This window comes from Hetaerina americana, unplaced genomic scaffold (assembly GCF_022747635.1).
Source record: "Hetaerina americana unplaced genomic scaffold, ioHetAmer1.1.p SCAF_7, whole genome shotgun sequence".
In the NCBI taxonomy this organism is placed as follows: Eukaryota; Metazoa; Arthropoda; class Insecta; order Odonata; family Calopterygidae; genus Hetaerina; species Hetaerina americana.
In genome coordinates this window covers 45083017-45103568 of record NW_027287316.1, presented here as the reverse complement: position 1 = coordinate 45103568, position 20552 = coordinate 45083017, and the positions used below count along the sequence as shown (strand labels likewise).

The window sequence follows — 20552 nt, the reverse complement described above, 5'->3', positions numbered from 1 at the left end:
TTTTAGTTCCCATCTGATGGATAGTGTACGCCACTTATAATGTCCACCAAACGGCACCTTACTAAGGATCGGGATACCAATGAAATATCCTTACACAGTAGGAATTGGGACCCGAACCTTTTGGGTTACATTAGCCAACGCACCATCCCGATCTCCGGGTGCTTGCTGTTAAGTCCGCTCGGCACTATCAGGTTTCTCTTGCCGAGAGAAAAGGATAAAGGGTTAACTTTGGTTAATGTTTTTAAAAGGGACTTGGGGATTCAACAGTTATCCTAAGTTCATTGCGACAACCTCGTCTGAACATAATGAATTCTACGTCTCGTGTCTTTGTATTATATGCCCAGTGTAACTGGTTGGATGAAAATAATGAGGATATTGCTTGTTGGAAGAACCCTAGCACTGGTGGGCCAATCTAAACTGTTGAAGTCCGCTCTTTGGCAACTAGGAAAAATATCGCGCGTAGAATGGAAAGAAACAGCGGGAAACCTTTCAGGTTTCCAGTGGTACACACTAAGTTTTATCAAAAATAAAATGGTGTCATTGGGTTCAAAGATTTCATTTAATCTAAAGCTTAGCAAAAGCTTTGATTTTTCTTCGTGTCAAGGTTACTTTATCTGTAAAAAAAATTTCTCAAAGCATTTATTATATCTAGTGAAGTTTTTTTTTAATTTCACCTCTAGATCATATCACTTGTTATGAGAGCAAATAAGAGTAATTTCGTTTTTATTCTAAGTATCTATAACCGCCAATTTCTACTAGCTATTTTCGTTAATAGTACGAGATCATTCATACATTCGGGCGAAAAGTTTTAATTGACGCTGCTCTCTTTGTATTTCAATCAAAAAGCAATGTTTGGAAGCGCATCATAAAAATATCTTAAATTTTATTAGTGCAACAAGAATCAGCATGAAAGTTTATGAAATAACAATGAATTTTAATCTCGCTAACAGAATATATTCTACAATACTTTATCGTCAAAATTTTCCTCTAACGCAGTACTCAAACTAAATAAGTGACTAGTCAACTGTGTCGCCAATTCTTCGGTGAATATTTTATTTTACAGCTCGATCGAGCGTCAAAAACGTTTCGTTACTAATCCTACAGAGCAGTTTACGAAATTATCCTATCAACGGTAGAATCCAAGTTCTCTAAATTTTAACAATGGATTTTTGGGATTAAAATACAGGAAGGGCGACAATGTTTCCTTTTTCACCAAAATTCATGTAACAAATTTGTTTTTGAAATAAATATTTGTTTTTAATTAAAAAAAATACACCAAAGCTCTGTGTCAGTTTGGGAGACCATCGAAAAAAATCCGTGAATGCATTTTTGGTCCATTCCAAATCATGTGATTTGGAATCGACCAAACGAATTAATGCTTGCTATGTGACGCTGATACCTTTGTGTTTCCAAAGCGCATTGCTGCTAATACCGCGAATAAGCCTTAGAGAAAAAAGGTTTTAAATCTCTGCAGGATGCAATAAAGGGGGATACTTGACTAAGGCTGCCGGATTTTTGAATTACATTAATTCCTTAAACGAGAAACACTGCTAGGACCATGTCTGCTATGAGCGAGACGCCATGTGACCATAGGTTTAATCCAGTGGACTCCAAACCAGCAGAAACCGAGGGAGAGGGAAACGGAATGCAATCTTATCCATGAAAATTTCCGAGCGAGGAATTAAGAGTTAAACCTCGACATCACCATGCTGTCAACACGCGGGAAGTCATATCTCTCCCTCTCCCGCTCGATCACCGCCAAAGAGCATTTCCGACAGTGAGCCGTAAATCCTCTTTCAAAAAACAATATTCTCCCGTGATTCCAAACAGTTTTTCAATAGCTGGAGCAAAAATCAATTTTCTCGATCCATAATTTGAAGCGTCAACCGTTTTAGTCGCGATCTTCAGCAACTATTCGTTTCCTTGGCCCGACACGAATTCAATCGACAGCAAAAGCAATAAAAAAAGGGGACTATTGCAATTCATTCACTAAGGGGGAATCAAAACAGAGAATTTTTTATAGCCTAATGACATACTAATTACTTCCAAAATGGAAGTAAATCAAGTTTTGGAAGTGATATGAAACAGATATCCCGTTTTCGTTAAATTCTTATTTTAAAATATTTCATTCAAGATTTAACCAAGTACTCTATTTTTACTGCTATAGTTTATTTTCATCATCATTCTAACATTAATTCAAATCAAAATCTCATCGCAATAAAATTACACTGCTGTGGTATTTAAGCAGGTTGTAATTTTTACCAAAATATAATATGGAGCTTATTCGAAAATACATTTCGCAGGACCCACAAGTATGGACGAATTTGAAATAAAATTTTTTTTGTCCATCAGAAAATTTTTATTTCTTCAATGGATAAAATTCATAAACTTAAAATAATTTAAAAAAATACCATCTCAAAACAATTGAGATGGCACCATTTTTTCTCGTTTATCAAGGCTGGTCACATACAAGGTGTGACTAAAAAAAGACCGGACTGATTTTATTCTGCGCAAACCGTTCAACGGATAGAAACGAGACACAGTGCACCATCTAACCATACATCTGACGACTAAAACGAGAGGTGTTGTGCTTGTTTACGTCGAGTCCTAACTCAGCAGCAATAAGTGTCTTAACCTGTTCGTCGCCGCGTGCAACGGCAGCAATGACGGAGCTAGAGGAACAGCGATTGTGCGAGAAATTTTGTTTCAAACTTGGCAAAAGTGCTACGGAGACATTTGGAATGATCCAGCAAGCCTTTTTTAATGAAGCTATTAGTCGAAGCCAGTGTTTTGAACCTCGACAGATGAAGATTTGCGAACGGGGTGGCCTTCCACTTCGACGGACCCCAACCACGTCAAGTTGGTGAACGATTTGGTGCAAGCAAATCGCCGTTTAACTGTGAGGGAGATAGCCGAGGAGGTGAACATTAGTTTTGGATCTTGTCAGACAATTTTGGGCATGACGCGCGTCGCATCAAAATTTGTCCCGCGGGTGCTGACTGATGAACAGAGACAAAAACGTGTGGACATTTATCAGGAACTGCTGGACCGAGCCAATCCCGACCCAGGGTTTCTTAAAACCTTCTTTTTGTTTCCAAAGTTAAAATCAATCTTGAAAGGGCGCCGATGTGACTCTATTGCGGAAATTAAAACTAATTGTACGGCGGACCTGAAGAGGATCCCTAAGGCGGCTTACCAGGCAGGGTTCGAGAGCTGGAAGAAACGGTGGCAAAGGTGGGTCGTCAACCAAGGCATGCACTTTGAGGGCGACAAGTTCGATTAAGCTGTATCCGTCGAAATAAACAAGTCATATAATCAGTCCAGTCTTTTTTTGATCACAAGTGAAGTCGAAACTACGGTAACCTGGGATAAAAACTTACTGATTCTTCTTTACTCTCTCCATTGATTATATTACTGGCCACATAAATTAGCCACTCGCAGGGCTTTAGAGTCAAAGGACGATTAAATTCTTGAATAAATAGTTTCCACCGCTTTCCATTGAGGTTCAATAAACAATTTTCCCTTGATCCCTCCCATTTCGTTCAAAATCGCTGCAGTCCTCTATCCCAAACGAGATATCCTTTTAACTAACAGGTTAACAGAAATATTCTTTGTTGATTTTTGATTTTGTTTAGTTTTTCCTATTTGGCAGGAAATCGGTCCATAAAATCGTTTTTCTTTATATCACTTCACCATCAATTCTCGTAGGAACATGAATCAGGTCGCATATTAAAATTTAAACCCTAAATAAAATGATAAAAGCTACAAACGCTTTTGAACATTTTTAGATTTTTTTAAAATTAGCATTTTGTATTTTTAGGTGGGATTTTGGTATTTACCCGGCACACGATTGCGGTGAAATCTTCGCCACATTTGGTATTATCGCTAAATAAAATTTCCCAAGTACCCCGCCAACGAATCGATAAAAACTTTTTTTAAACTCCTATTACATAGGTGTTTCAGCATATTGAAAAATATCCAATGTAATTTCATGATTAAGGTGTTGAAAATGTAAACTTTTCCATTTTTACCCGTCCTTTTTCTCCTGCACCAAAGCACCACATCACATTTTCAATCTACAGCAATACCTGGCGCAAGCAAAGAGTGTTAGTTGCAATCTTAGTTCAATTACCGCAATGCATTCTTTCGCTCAATTGTACAAGTGTGCCTAAAGGGTGTTTTGAATTCGGTTATCGTATCGTTCTTTGTATCGATTTTCGCCGCTGGATATTTCGCCCAGCCAATATTCACGGTACCACCGTGATCGCCCTTTAATTCACGACACTACAATCAGAGATGAAGTATTAAAATTTGTTGAACTGATGTAAAATTACCCATAGTTTCTTTTCTCTAATTTTTTCAGTATAATAATTATTATGTCAACTTCCCTTCTTTAATCCTCCATACAGTTTTAAAGCAGTTATTGCCACATAGGGGATTGTCTATTTCTGAAGTGTCAGCGTAATACATGAGGAGTATTTGACTAAAGATTGACGTGATGAGAAATCCGCTTTTAACAGATTCCACCAGCGAAAACGCAAAATGATAGTGTGTACTCACGCTGTTAATATATGAAAATAAAATGAATAGAAAATTTGTTAAAAATTACCGTAAACTGATAAAAATAGATGATTTTTAATTGTGCTCAGTGCTTGAAAAAATATACTCACCACATATTTCTTCGCCCGAGTCCACGGAGAAACAATATAGACGGTTGTAGAGGGTGAGAGCTGGCAAAGACGATGTTGAGGGACTAGCTGACCCGACTGACTCGTAAATCAATCCAGAACCAGGCGTGAGGTAGCCAAGGCGGCCCATCAGATTGGTCATCACAGCCGGGCATAGAGCAAGTAGTGGAATCCCATTGGTAGGAAAAAGGGTGAGATAAAGATACAACATCACACTGTGATTCATATTACTGTGAAAACATAGTATCTCATTACATTAGCTCTATTACGTGGAGGTAGTCACGGTTTTCTTTACTTGAGGTATCACCAACTTACTCCTGGTTAAAGCTTCTGTACTTAAGGCAACTTGTCTTACTTTTTCTCGACTACTTTGACCATCTTGGTCTTCTTGCTCCTTTTGATAACCACTGATGAACTATTAAACTTAGCTGAGAATACACCATATGTAGAAAAAAAAGAAAATTGTTTAAGACACTATAAAAAACATTTTTGCCTTGGTCAGCTTCTCAAAATTTTTACGTCCCTTTATGCCTTCCGAAATACCTTTCCCGCCTCCACTTGACTAATAATTGCCCTTTTCTCACAAAGTTCAACAACCCGCTACCTCTTAATAATTCCTCCCTTCCATTGCCCTATTTAATTCTAATTTCCCCAACCACCTTTCTCTCTACTCACCCTATCTGATAGCAATTTATTTTTACCCCTTTCAAGCAAGACACGATTGAAAATACGAGTGGTTCGTCGTGTAACGGAACATTTTATGAGTAGACTTAGGGTTGATTCTGATTTGTGAGGATACCGAAATATAAGAGGGAGACAATCAAACTGGAGAGCGAAAAAGTACGAACATTGACGTGCTCCAGTCTGAATTGCAGTTAATTGAGTTGTAGTAATGTCATTTATCATTATCTTTCTCGGTAACATTGACGAAAAACTCTCATTGAAAAATGTGGAACAGAGAGTTTAAAAATTCTTCATCAGTTTCTCAGACAACTCTTCAACATGACGAGGGCTGAGAATGCAGTAGCCGAAGTAAATGACGCTTAGAAAACTGTTTTATGTCTTAAATCTTCAGAGTGCAATCTCAATTGGCTTCTCTCATAATATGAATCCCAATGCTTATCAATCAAGGATCAGTAATAAAAATAATGCATTAAAACAGTTTTCGTAAATATAAGCGGTTAAAAAGGAATGTAATGGAGACATACTCGTAATGTTAATAAAGAAATATACCTTTCAGGTGATTCATCACATTACGCCGACGTCCATGCTCGATAAAATGTTGCGTGCCGGAAAATAGTCTAAGGAAATGAATGACGAGCGGAGATCGCCCTTACCTGCGTGAGCTGGAGGAAAGCGAGCTGGATGAGGCAGAATGCTGAGGTGAGGCAGGGGAATCCAAAGTCCCACAGGAGAGACCGAATCGCTTTGGGCATCGACTGTGGATTAAAAAGAGATTAAATGTTACAAAAAATTCGTAAGTCCACAACACGAATTATTCACAAATATGCACTATTAAAAATTATTTAGCCTCATGTCTGAGTGCGAAAACATTTGGCGCGATATCTTCGGTAATCAACGGAATAATAAAACCTCAAGACATTGTCGGGTAATCTAGTACCGGAAAGTTTTAGACAGTTTAAACTGATGCTGAATGCAGTAGGAAAAAATTATATGAGACGAAGCGGGCAATAGCGTCATAAAAAAGGTGCTTATTGATATTTGTCCGAATTGTTACAAAATACCTCAAGGATGTGCATTGTATTTTTCCGGCCATAAAACACTCCACTACATGTTAGACAACAACGAATTAAAAATAATGAAATGTTTTCCCTCCTTTAAGACGTTTCGACCTGAATCACTTAAACCTGGAGATCTAATCTCCCGTATTTCCCTCTTTTATTAGATATTTTTTTTTCAAATGCCCTTAACAGAACCGTTTTATTGGGGTATTTAATGTGATATTGGAGAAAATGGAAGCATACTTAATGTAAATAAGCTTCAATCTCCATTTTTCTCCTTAAGAAATTCTCTTGAAAGAGAAGACTTTATCACCTATTTGATTCGCATATTACTATTAAAACTCTATTCTCCCAAGGAAATAAATTTTTGAAATATTTTGGCTCTTATCGGAATATTTCAAAACAAAATAAAGAACGACATGTAAGCTAAACTAAACAGTTCTTAGCAGCAGTACCAACATGATGATTCGTTCTTATCATTTGAAAAATGTAATCTCGGAGATTAGCTTGCGAGGTCTTATATATCACGGTTGAAAAAGACTGCCATAAATGTGGTAGGCTCATAATCGAGGCGCGAACTTTTATGTGGGACCACTAAGTTTCATGAACGCTTCCCCTTCTTTCAGGCGGCCTTTACCACGCATCCTTTCGACGAATTTATAAAACTCATAAAAAAACAGTGCAAGTATTTACGGCCGCTGCTTTGAAACTCACTTCCCGCGGAAGCTTTGTATTTATTTTATTCGTGTTTTTTTCCGCGGACCATCCAGACAGAGAGTGGGGAAGAAGGGTAGGTGGGGAGGGAGGGAGAGGAATGAAAAAGTAATCGCTTTTGTCGAGTCTGATGGAACCATAAAAAACCGCGATTTGATGCGCACAGACACACTCCACGTACCTATATGGGATTTATCACAAATGATTCGGGGGCCAGAAAGAGACCAGAGGGATCATCGCTCCAAATTCGCCGACGGCGAACGCGGAGTTACGAAATGGAGCGGTTGAAAGTTGGAGTGTGGAGGAAAGGGAGAGGGAAATGAGGTCGAGTGAAATGCGATTAGCGGATGCGTATCGCCCCATTCTTCCTCCCCCCCCCCTCCACCCTCATCCCCACACTGATTAGCCAGGAGGGAAAAATCAGTGACTGACCCATGGTCATTCGGTTTTTTCTCCATTAGCACGCTTCGCCTAATGATGTATGGACATCATTCATAAATGTACACGGCGGAGCGGTTTTGTTTCAACCACACGAGGCCCGGAGAGAATTTTACGAGTTACACATTGTTATTCACGAACACGATGTGAGAAATTTAGTATCAAATATCGGCCCTCAAAGGAGATAAATATGAAAAGCGAAAACGTATCTAAAATGTTACATCAACAAAGATCTTCCGCTCTATAAGCGCTCTCCGTAGAATTCATACTTATTTTTTTTGGTTTAAGAAGAGAAGATTTGGTTAAAGATCTTTATCTGGTTTAAGATAAGGTCAAATGGTAATACATTTTATGCTGCAATCGCTGATTTAAGATGAAATGGCATCTATCCGACCGGGTTAGTCGAGTAGATGACGGGACGACCTTCTAGCCCGAAGGTCGAGGGCGCTAGTCCCGTTTCGGTTTGGTCAATGCCGGTGTTTCGGACACTGGGAAATCTGGAGAAGAGCAATGTGTGGCTTATCCGAATCCCAGGGGCACACGGGCCGCCAGAGGGAAAGGAAAAATTATGAAGCAGTTGACAAAATATTAATGGACAAAACGAAAAAAGTTGAACTTTTTAAAGCACAAACCGAGAAAATTTTATGAAGACCAACCCAAACCAACTATCGATTGTCACATTTGATGAAATACTAATTAACTATAATGTCAATTTAGTGATAAACATTGCGTGAAATGGGGGAACTAGGAATGACTGAGAAGTTGACAACCACCAGAAAATAACGATCATCTAGTACTTCTTAATGCGTGTTGATTTATGCCTTGTTAATGCAGATGACGTCATGAAATTCCATTTACAATATGAGTATACAGACGTTAGGTCTGTTTGACGTGGTCTATAGCCGAATTCATACAAGTACTTAAACAAAATGTCTGCTGCCCAAGGATTCCCCGTAGCTTTCTTTACTTATGGAAGAGGAATACTACTAGTAGCATCTTACTGAGTTCTGAAACATTGAATACGGCTGAAGAAATTTCAAGAAAAACTTGATTCACGGAGATAAAACACGGGCGTTTACATCAATCAGATTTATTTCAATTCATTCCGGTTGTGGTTTGGAGTTTTCACGTCGTGGACATTAAACTACACTCTGCAGATTTCTCGCCCTTATAAAGTTCCCCGAAGAGAAGGAGGGAGAGAGAGAGAGAGATAGAGAGAAAAAAAGAAAGAGAGACATTTTAGCATGGTGCATAAAAACACTGAGAAAATGAGAGACTTGAAAATGTGTTCAAGCATCCAGGTTGACTGTGACCGAGAAAATAAAAGATTCCTTTTGTTCTCCGTCTCGAAGGACTTCCTCGAGTACGCTGTGCTTTACTTCGTCGAAGAAAAAAAACAAAAAAAAGTTTCTTGGCGCCACCGAGGTAGCAGGCATTAAGAAGCGCAAGAGCAACAACATCCGACCGACTATTCGCTGGGAAAGAGAGGAGAACTGGGCGTGTTTAAGACTCTCGGCAACGAAAACATAACGCCAACCAGAGACGATGGCTTAACGTAGCACGCGGCGAAGAAAATTACATTGCACCGGCTTTCATTTCGTCCATCGTGACCGTTGCGGCATGAGGACAACGGAGTCAGCAAATTACTGTTGAAAAACATAAATACTATTAAATATTTTCCTTTAATTGCCTGCTTCAAATGCACAAGTGCATACATCAGGGAATATTTTTTTCAAGAGAGAAAGTAAATAAAGTTTAACTGTAAGTCAGTTCAATGTGAACAATTTTAAGTGAGTTAATTAGAAGCAAAGCCCGAAATGCGAGCTTTAATATGATATAGTTTTCGTCTTAAGTGTTGAAAATTGGCATGACCAAATGCCAATACGTATGCCTACTTGAAAGCAATAGGTTGGCGTGGAAATGACCTACTGATCGATTAACGAGAAAACAAATGGGTCAGCCTAGTTTCCCCTCGGTGACTGATTATTTTCGACGATGCTAGCTCAGCTACTCTTCAGATTTTCCAATCCGCGGCCAAGGTCAGGGAATCACCGTACTTTTACCATGTATTTGATTGCAGATGTTACCAAGGATTTTTAAAAACTTTTACGTTGATGCGCTTTTCATAGTGTTATAATAACTTAATAACTGGTCCAACGATAAGAAGTAGATTTTCGACGGTAAATTATTTGCAACATTTTCAAGGAAACATCATACGTTTCATTTAAAAAATTCAAAATAAAATTCCATTAACGATATCATAAAGGGAATGTTATTTTTTTAAAGCGTTTCAGATATATGCAAAAAATAGAATGAATATCTGTACATATTTTCTCTACGCACGAATAAATGTATACATTTCAATATGATACCATTCGGGATGCTTTAGTAATAAATAAAAATTTATTGATTATAGAGCTATCAGGATGGAAATCTTTGACGATACAATCTATATGGCATCATACTATCAGCCTGAGATATTTCATACATTCCTACATTAGCAAGCAAGTAAATTGACTCAAAATATACTATCATTCATTGGCTTTTAAGCCAAAATAAATACATCATCGACGACCATACGAACTACCAATTCCAGATGCTCTAATTCAACATCTGAATGAAAAACACACGCGTGCTTTTCCATTGAGTCAGTTCATAAAAAGTCCAAACGGCGGAAAAAGCTTCATAAAATTTATTACCAGTTATAAAAATCCTTCTTTACGCCGTATTAAACGACCCAATTATGTTTCCGTGACGACGTAAATCATCTTAGTCAGCGAGAGGTTACAGTTACACAGGTTCCCACGGGATCCACGAACCACGGTTCCCAGGCACCCACGTGACTTACACGGGACAGAAGAGGAGAAATGGTTGTGAGTGGAAAAGTGAGAAAATATGTCACGCCAGGTCGTTTGAGTTTGACATGCGATCTGACAAAGGTTTCGATAACTTGCCGTTTATGGTCATTCACGATAACTTTTGTGAATTCTCCTATTATTCTTTCATGACGGATCTTCCCATTCGTGATGCATTCTGAAACATGTTAATTGTAACACTGGTGATTTCGCTTCCGTTTTACAGTTTAGGAATTCCAAATCTCCACTTTCGCGACTTTACTGTCGTAAATCGTCTTCGATCAGTTGAGAAACACTAATGATTAAATAAGCCGAAGATTGCGAGGAACGAAAAATTTACCTCATGCTCAAAGGCATGCAATCAGAAACCTCTCCGGAAATACATCAATTACCTGTTGAGTTTAAATTCGTGAAACTTTTAACTGTGACAAAAATATGCGAATTTGCAACTAATATTTTACCCAACAGCACATCCATATTTTATGAAGTACACTATATAGACTTAGTTATTCTAGCACTTTTCGACGTAATGTGTATTTTTTTCCAATCTCCCTTATGTTCTATTACCCAGTCATCCCGGTTCTACGTTTCATAATTTTCCTATTCCAACTACCTTCTCCATATTTCGCCACTAACTTCTCTATATTTCACTCTTCTCTTCCGCGCGCTACTCTTCAATTGCTTCCCTCACTCACCAGCTAACCTTGTCCGAGCTCTCATCTTGTAAATCTGCCCGAGTACTCCCATTAAGGGCTCTACATTTTCGAGTCATGTGATATGCGCCGCATGAAAGTTTAACAAATAATAAAATCCTCCGAGTGCAAACATGAACACTGAAAAAAATAAAAGAAACATTGAAATGATGAAAATGCGGGCCTCTATGGCCCATCTTTAGATCTAGAGATATCTCTACATTTGAAGAAGGGTCTGACACTTTCTCTCCCTCGGAGAGTTACTTAAATATAGGTCTGCATTTATATTGAATGTTTAACAAATTTCTCTCATTGCTTAAAGCCTGGTTCGAATTGAAAATTTTCAGCTAATATTTTATTCAACTCTCAACTAAAGACTATAGAGTACTTCCTTCTCTAAATTTGATATTTCATATCAGTTTGGATTTTCAATAATTTCCCAATTAAGATTCCAAGATTCACAGTATTTTTTTCATCGTACTTGAGAAATTAACTGGTAAAACATATCTACACAGACATTTCGTACCTTTGATTACTTTAGCATTACCTTCAATGAAAATCCTAAAAAAACACACAACTAATGACGCTGACCAACTACTAAACAAACTACTTAATTTTGAGCAAAACTTGAATTGAACCTCAGGAAGTATGTAAATGTGTCTCGGTACTAACTAGAGCTGATTTAAATCATGCAATAGAAGGGAATAGATAAAAAAATATAGACTCATCACTTTCTACGAGGGAATTTTATTACATCTCTGAAGTTTACAAGAATAAGTCAGCTATCACAAACTAGATATCAAGCCCCTTGCTCGTTGCATTACTCGATTCCCGGAACAAATTAATAACAGATTTCCTTTCTTTTGACAACTTCTAAAATTTGAGCCAACTTTTTTCCAATGTATAGGTTCACTTCTACAAAAATAAGCGGTCATAATGCAATGTAAAATTAATTTTTAGTTCCAATGCAACAATCTCAGAGTGTCAAGGCGAATGATTTTTACACTATGAAATTGTCGAATTGAAATGCATCTTAGCGGATGAATCCGTTTAAAGTTACTGTAGTGGCATCTCCCGCAGTTTCTTTGGAATTTGTCAAGGTATAAACAGCCCAAGTGTTTAAAAGTTAGCTTTAACCTCGTGGACTGTGGCGCGTCGCGCACGACCACGAATGCCTGCGATATTGTATGTACTCGTCACAACATCTTGTTCCTTTAAATCCCCAAAATTTCAGAGTTTAAGAGGACGCCTCGATAGCTTAACTTGCTAAAACACTCGACCGGACAGGAGGGATCCGGGTTCGAATCCCAGTCAAGGTGAATGATGTTTACACTCTGAAATTGTTGCATTGAATTGCATATTAGCGAATGACTCCGTTAAAAGTTACCGTTGAGGCATCTCCCGCGGTTTCTTTGTTAGTTATCAATATATCTCTAATATTAACACTACATACACTTTAGATCATTAATTTGAACATTTTAATCACTAAACATGTACTGTAGAACTGTAGAAGAACTAAGGAGGACGAAAAACAGATATGCTATCAGGGGGCGAGAGAATGAATACAGAGTAGAGAAGAATTGAAGGATACAGTGCAAAGTACCTTTGACTTGAAATGCTAATGATGACGACATGTACTATTATTCTATTGACGACCTGAAACATTGTTGTAACTAGTTCTGAGACAACGGTGATACACAAAGAAAAGAATGCACATTATATTCTATTTTAGCAACTAATTTCACTTTTGTAAGTAAACTAACTGAAAGCAAGATAGTTTTATGATTTAACATTACGGAGGGTTTTAATACAATTTTTTGTTTCATTTTAAAATATATTAATTACTAAAATTCCTCAGGTGTTATCATTACCCAATGAATCGACAGCATGCATCTCTACATACCTACTCAAATAGATAAACTACAAACACTCATGTGGGGAATTGAGAAGTGTCACGTCGCGTTATAGCCGCACAACTAAGACCAGCAATAGAGAAAAGAGAAGCAGAAGCCCAAGAAAACATACAAATGCTCACATTTTCGTGTTCCCTAAATGAAAAAGGGCAGATTCCATTCGAGAAAAATAAAAAACAAATATAGTTGTTTCTTTTAGGGCAAAGTAGGATAATGTTTTGGGTTGAAAATTTTACTTGACTGCTCGGAGAAAATTTCTGTTAACATGTATTTCCATCCGTGATTTTAAAGGTTAATGTGAAAACTGATATTTTGCCGGAAATATTATCAACACACAAAAATTTATAAAGGAGACAGAGTAAACGTTAGTGCTCAGAATTGTTACGCTGGTTTGACCGATGAAGCGAATCATTTACAGACTGGAGGCGATTGCATCAAAACGATGTCACTCGATCAAAAACAGGCAAATAACAATGATAAATTAATTGAAAAATCAATTACGCACTATACGAATGTATTCGTCGCTAAATATTTTATACCAAGGTTGCCAACCTTTTTCCCAAATGCCCCTCAGTTACTTTCTAACGCCCCGCCAACTTATCAGATCTTCTCAAATCAACCAATCCACTCCTTAAATCCCCGCCCCGTCCCAAAACCACTCCAATACCCTGCAATAAACAGATACAAAACATGCCCTATTGAATATTCCCAGATTCCCTATTGAAAAACCAGATTCCCATCCCTCTCCCACCCGCTTTTTAACTCTCCCACCGATTTCCTTCTCCTCATGCACCTCCAGCAATGTAGTTTACCTTCTGAAGCGCCAACTTTGCCTTGCATTTTATACTGGACAGTGTACCACACCCCTCAATATTAGAATTAATAGCCACCGGGTTCCTGCAAGAATTCTTCCCTGATTGGCATGCTCCCAATCCCCAAAGACGCCTCCGAACACAACACTCCCTTTGATAAATGCTATAGTGGATCCATCTTAGCATTATTCCCACCCTCTGACCCTCCACTGAAATTCAAAACAATGGAGTAGGCATTCATCTGGCTCCTGGATTTCTGGAAGTGCCCAGGTTTCAATATTAGACATTAATTACCCCGATCTGCAGATATTTTCATTCCCCTCCGTCCCCTACACCTTCCATATTATCCCCGCACTTCTAAAATCCCCCTCCTAACTCTTACACTCCCAACTGTTCCCCTCACAAACCTTTCCTCAACTTCCCTTTCAGTTGAGTACTCCCAGCCCTTTCCTTTCTTTCCTTCAGTTTTGTCCTTCTCTTCCTTGAGAAAGGTGGCGTGGACCACCGAAAATTCGAAACCTTATGAGTTTCTTTTCTTTTTTGTGTTTTTCTGTGTTTTTGTCTTTTTCCACTAGTACTAACTACAGATGCATTATTATATATATTTAGATACACACACACACACTCATGCTCTTTCACCGCCCACTGAAGGTGGAAATTGAAAAATAGGTTTTTAAGTGATATCCCTCAGACAGGATATCCTAAGTCAAATTCAGCGGGTTAATTTTTTTCCTCCGACACGTTTCAAATAAGTGAAAATAATGAATGATAACGTTGCAAACTATTCGGATTAGAGGGTACAAGCCGATTTAAGGATCAAGTATATGAAGGTTTTTATTGAGAATATGCTAGATCCATTGCGATAACTATTATATTGATAAGATTAAAAGTAAAATACGCGATACTATTCCTCTTTTCAGGACGAAATTATATTTAAATATTGATTAAATAATTTTGGAATTGATTAACGATGTAATTCAATGACATTACGAATTTTCTGTCCATAGATTCGCTGTCTGACACACACCGCGACATCTCGCAGAAAATCACTCTGAATATAAGAATATGAAGTATCTCTCTTGGTATGTCCCATACCCAGGTTCCTCTTCTAGCCTCGGCTGTACCTTGATATACTGCTATGGAGCACCGAGCTATCCTAAATGGCACAGATCCATTGTGTACACTTCATAAAGAGAGCAAGTGAACTGACTTTCTTGTTGGTGATTATTCATGTCGTGGCCGTGCATCATGTTAGACCGGCCCACATACGCGGCTTGTTTTACAAGCTTCTGGCGTCACCTCGTCGAAAAAAATTGAGAGAGAGGGATATTTTGGATAGATGTTTTGCGTTTCTATATAAACCGTTCTCAAGCGTTGGGGACCCGCTCTGTGCTAGGGAGGTCCCATTCCATGCCAAACCTAAATGGCGAAAAGGGAGGCTATAGCAGAACTTAATGAAGTTTGTAATTCCTCAATAACTTAGTGAGGTTGAACAGTGCACTGCATTCCAAAGTAATGTACAGACCCCAGAATCTCCCACTATTAAAATTATATGTCGCTGGGAGGTTGTGGATTCAGGCTTCGAAGTTTCAGAATATCAGAAATGTATTGTTCCTGCTCTCCATTACGCATCTAAACCGATGCGAAACCCCCTCGTGGAATCAAGTGAAAGTGGAAGGAAATGTGAGAAGGAAGGAAGTGTAGGGAATGTGCTCTTTTATGCATAGAAAGAGTCCACGAAAGCTCTTTATTATTCGAGGAATTTCATTTGCTTCCTCCTCCATGGCTTAAATACGAGTACCACGTAGTCCCTCGTAGCACCTACGACATCAAGTTGGTTTTTACAAAATGCATTGCAAAATGATCCAAAAAGTTTTCTGCTCGCCTTTATCATCAGTAAAGTAACACTCAATGATAAGAATCATGATTATTCCAGATCTTTCTAGGAAACTTTTAGCGGTGCTGGTTAGGGACCTCTTATTGGCGAAACTTGGCAATAAAATGGATCCTTTTAACCAAATACGAGTCGTTAAAAAAAGGTCCATGATGGATGCTGGATGATCAGATATTTCTGGGATATCGTGGAACATAGAAAGAAACTAACTGCCCACCCCCTACTCTGAATTCGAACATTTCACACGCCATTGGCTTGGTACGAAATCAGTCCCACACTGACCAATCAGAAAAGCCTTCGATTTTATTACCCTGCTAGTTTGATTGTAGATACACTTTAGGTTAACGGTCAGTAATAAAAAAATGATAAACTCAAAATGAGAAACTTTCATTCCTGATAACATCGGGAACAGTTCTGCTATAGGTTTATATTAAATCTTCTATTGGCCTCCCCAATTGGAGATTTGCTTTGACCGGTTTTTGAAAAGTATAAAATGTATTTTGTAGAGGATTTCCAAAAACATTTACGCCAATATACCCAATATCTTGTTCCCTCTCATTCTCTACTCCGACCACTTTTTTGCTTACATCAGATTTCCCATGGTGACTTCCCCTCTTCCTTAACCAAGGCCTCTCTTTGCCTTTTTCTTAGTTCCTCCGTCTTTCTTTATTCCCACATTTCACCAAAAACCACAAATCCATATCACTATTTTCCCCAAATATGTATACATATTCCTAAATATAAAAATACAAACATATTTTGTAAGAGCGCCATATTTTTAGTCTTCGCTATTTTAATCCTTACGAATGAAGTTGAATTGTTTCATTCTCATTTGATTTTCACTTCAAGCTATGTTGGAAAATTCATAGATCATCATTCCATTGGTAGGGAAAGCCTTAAAGCAAAACTCTCCTGACTTATGAATCTTTTCGGGAATAATGCTCTCTGCCTCCCGCCATCTTATTGACAGTTATCTGGATAATATGGTTACAAGGAAGAAATGAGTCGTTGTCGGCCTGAATAATTCAACATTCAGTAGTTGAGGTGAGCAATAAGAGCATAGGAAACCATCCACATGGATCAGTGACTCCTGAATAGAGAATTAACGCGGCAGTGGGGATCAATGATTGGACGCAGAAGTGCTTTTGGGAGATCAAGTGAATAATGAAAACGGCTTATGAAATGGAGAGCTTATTGAATCCATATTCATAAATTGCTCTCTTTTTGCCAGGCTTGGCTTAATTTGAATCATATTTCCTCGTCAAGGGCATACATCAGCCTAAAATAAAATTAGAAATCTTCTCCAAGACTTTTTTCAGAGAGCTTTCTGTCTTCTTTTGAAATTTTATGAAAGAATCGTAGTATTCATATAATATAGTATATGAGTAGTGTTGATGATTGTTATTCTCCAAAACAGGCTTTGTTAAAGTCACTTAATGACTTATATCTACAATATAACATCAATATAAATCAATTTAATTACTATTTCACTAAACCATGAGGAATAATGCTCTAAATTAAATATTAAAAATACATTATTCTGATCACTTCAGCTGATATATCTGAAACATGATATCTTATTTTACTATACTATATGTGTCTGAATATTCTTATGTATTTATTATACTGTACTCCATTGTATATGGTATCGTATATGTATTACCATATTGTTTTGTAATGTACCTCACACCGCCATATATGTATTTATTGTTCCTCATTAATTTTTTAATGTTATCATTATTTCTTTTTACTATCTTGCAGGGTTTTCACAGGTTTTTACACCACCTTCTTTTTGGGTGTTTTCCTACGAGGGTTTTTACTTGCTTCATGTCTGAACTCCCTAGGTTTTTCCCATAAAATTACTTTTGTACTTATTCCTTATATTATATATATGATTTCGCCATTTTATTCTTTTTTTATATCGCTTTCTATTTCCACGTATTATTATTATTGTAAATACGGTAGTCCAGGGGTGGAGCGTTGGACTACTGACCGGAGAACCCGGGTTTGATTCCCGGGAAAGCCCCTCTGGTCATATGTAGCTCCACACCATAGCCGGTACAGGGAAAGGAACTGGCCCTTCTACCCTGATGTGTGATTATCTTACGCCGCCTGGCTTAATACTGGATGATTTCTATCATCATTTACCAAACCGATCTTAGGGTTTATTACTGTGTTTATGGGTTTATTATTATTATTGTTATGGACTTGATGAAGGGTTAAATAGAAGAAGGGCTCAATTCCGCCACAAATAAAGACGTTTATCTATCTACATGTCGAAATTCTACCTTAATTGCTTGACCATTATTCTTATTTCATCAATTTTTGACCTTATAAGAATAGCAAACGTTAATTAATTTTTGGAAAAGTAAAGTGGAATACGCACTCCATTTATGAAAACGTAAAATCAAATTTTTTAATACTAGTTTTCAATTTCGGAAATATTTAGTTTCATCCCTTAAAAATGTCTTTGTCCAACATGTTTAGCCCACGTTCGTATCGTTCATTCACACGAATGCATGACAAAACTGGAGCAAAATAATTTAGTATTGGATACATAGTAACAATTTTTCGATTTGATATTGATTGATTCAACTGAAAGGAGAAATTGCAAGAGGAAGTTTACCCTGATCCTCGGTCTTCCGTTAGGTACCCGGCATATTGCGTGGTGCCACAAAGAGGTTTCTCCATTCCAAGAGCGCACACGTGTCCCAATAGGTAATTAAGTTCGAGAGCAGGATGAAGATGCACTCACCGAGTAGGTAATAACAGGGATGAGAAAGTTCTGAGTATAATGTTTACCCTTTAAAGGTTTCCTCGAGGTTAGAGTGAGGAGTGCATTGAATGCATTTTTTGTGCAGATAACACTTTTATGGCGTTCATTAATGCTTGTTGCACACGCATGTGTGTTTGTCGTTTGAATAATATATATATGTATATATATATATACTACCTTGATCAAAAAGTTCCCGGAATAACCACCGTGTGGCGCTCCCATCGTTCCGATTTGAGTTCTGTTTTTTTGTTAAATTGGTACATCTGTTGTTGATATTCCCTTTAAATCTTAGTGTCATAACTTGACATTTGCAAAAGTTACGTAGCCAAGAGTACATCTATCTCTGTGTGTGTTGGCGATTTTTTACAATTGCAGAAATGGATTTAAATTTGCAACAACGAACTTGTATTAAATTTTGCGTAAAAAAACGGATTTAGTGGCGCACGGACGTTGGAAATGTTGGAAAAGTGTTTCGGCAACGATTCTCTAAAAAAAACGGTCGTTTACCAGTGGCACGAGCGGTTCAGAAGTGGTCGTGAGTCAATCGAAGATGATGAACGCAGTGGCAGACCATCGACATCGAAAGTCGGTGAAAAAATTGATAAAGTAAAAGAAATGTTGGTCAATAACCGCAAATTAACCATCAGAGAAATAGCGGAGGACTTGAACATTGCCTATGGATCCGCCCAAGACATTGTGGTTAATGATTTGGGTTTCCGTCGTGTAGCAGCAAAGTTGGTTCCAAAAGACCTCAATTTCATGCAAAAAAGAGACCGTGTTGACGTCGCAAAAGACATGATTTGCGAGGCTGAATCCGATCCCACATTCATCAAAAGGATCATTACTGGAGACGAGACGTGGGTTTATGAGTACGACACGCAATCCAGACATCAGGCAAGTGAATGGCGTTCACCAAATGAGCCGAGACCAAAAAAACCACGTCGTTTTCAGTCAAAAAAGAAGGCAATGCTGACGGTTTTCATGGATTACAACGGTGTAGTGCATCATGAATTTTTGCCAGAAGGCCAGACAGTAAACAAAGAGAATTATTTGGGCGTTATGAGACGTTTGCGTGAAGCAATTCGCCGAAAGAGACCAGAAATGTGGGCAGAAAACTCGTGGATTTTGCACCATGATAACGCACCGTCGCACAGTGCTATCATTATTCGTAATTTTTTGACGAAAAATGCAACAAATACCATCCAACAGCCACCGAATTCACCTGATTTGGCTCCCTGTGACTTCTTTCTGTTCAATCGAGTTAAAAAACCATTACGGGGAACGCGTTTTAGCAGCCGAGAGGAAGTAATGGAAAAATCGCAGGAAGCACTGATGGACATACCGAAAACCGAATATTAAAAATGTTTCGAGGATTGGATCAAGCGCTGGCATAAGTGTGTTGCAGTCGATGGGGATTACTTTGAAGGGGACAATATAGATTTAGATGAATAAACTTGTATTTTTAATTTTCTGAATAAATTCCGGGAAATTTTTGATCAAGGTAGTATATATATATATATATATATATAAACCATAAACACAGTAATCAACCCGAAGGTCGGTTTGGTAGTTGATGGTAGATTTCACCCAGTACTAAGCCCTATACGGCGTGTGAAATTCACATATCAGGGTAGGGGGGGCAGTTCCTTTCACTGTGCCGGATATGGTTTTCCAAGAAGATCTGGTACCCGAAAAATCACATAGCTTGAGTGGAGCAGCAGGTGCCCAGAGTGCCGAATCGAACCTGGAACCCTCCGATCAGCAGTCCAACGCTCTACCCCCTGTACTACCGCGACCCACACATACTATATATATATATATATATATATATATATATATATATATATATATATATATATATATAATATATATATATATAATATATATATGCATATTACATAAAAATATACACACACACACAACTTTTTGTATAATTCAAAGAAAAAAATTTTTTAAATTTGAAAGACAAACCAAAACGAAAACAACTGACTTCAATATTCCGGTGGTCCCAGCCACCATTATCAGGGT

At 37.9% G+C, this 20552-nt stretch overlaps 1 protein-coding gene across 1 annotated transcript in view; it reads right to left on the bottom strand.

Moving 5' to 3' along the window:
* LOC139696829 (uncharacterized) overlaps positions 1-20552 on the bottom strand; it is a 79265-nt gene that overhangs the window by 5244 nt on the left and 53469 nt on the right. The window contains exons 3-4 of the mRNA XM_071595709.1: positions 6026-6127; positions 4671-4766 (exon numbers count right to left, since the gene is read on the bottom strand). Of these exons, the coding sequence (XP_071451810.1) occupies positions 4671-4766; positions 6026-6127 (198 nt within the window). The remainder of the gene's footprint in view (positions 1-4670; positions 4767-6025; positions 6128-20552) is intronic.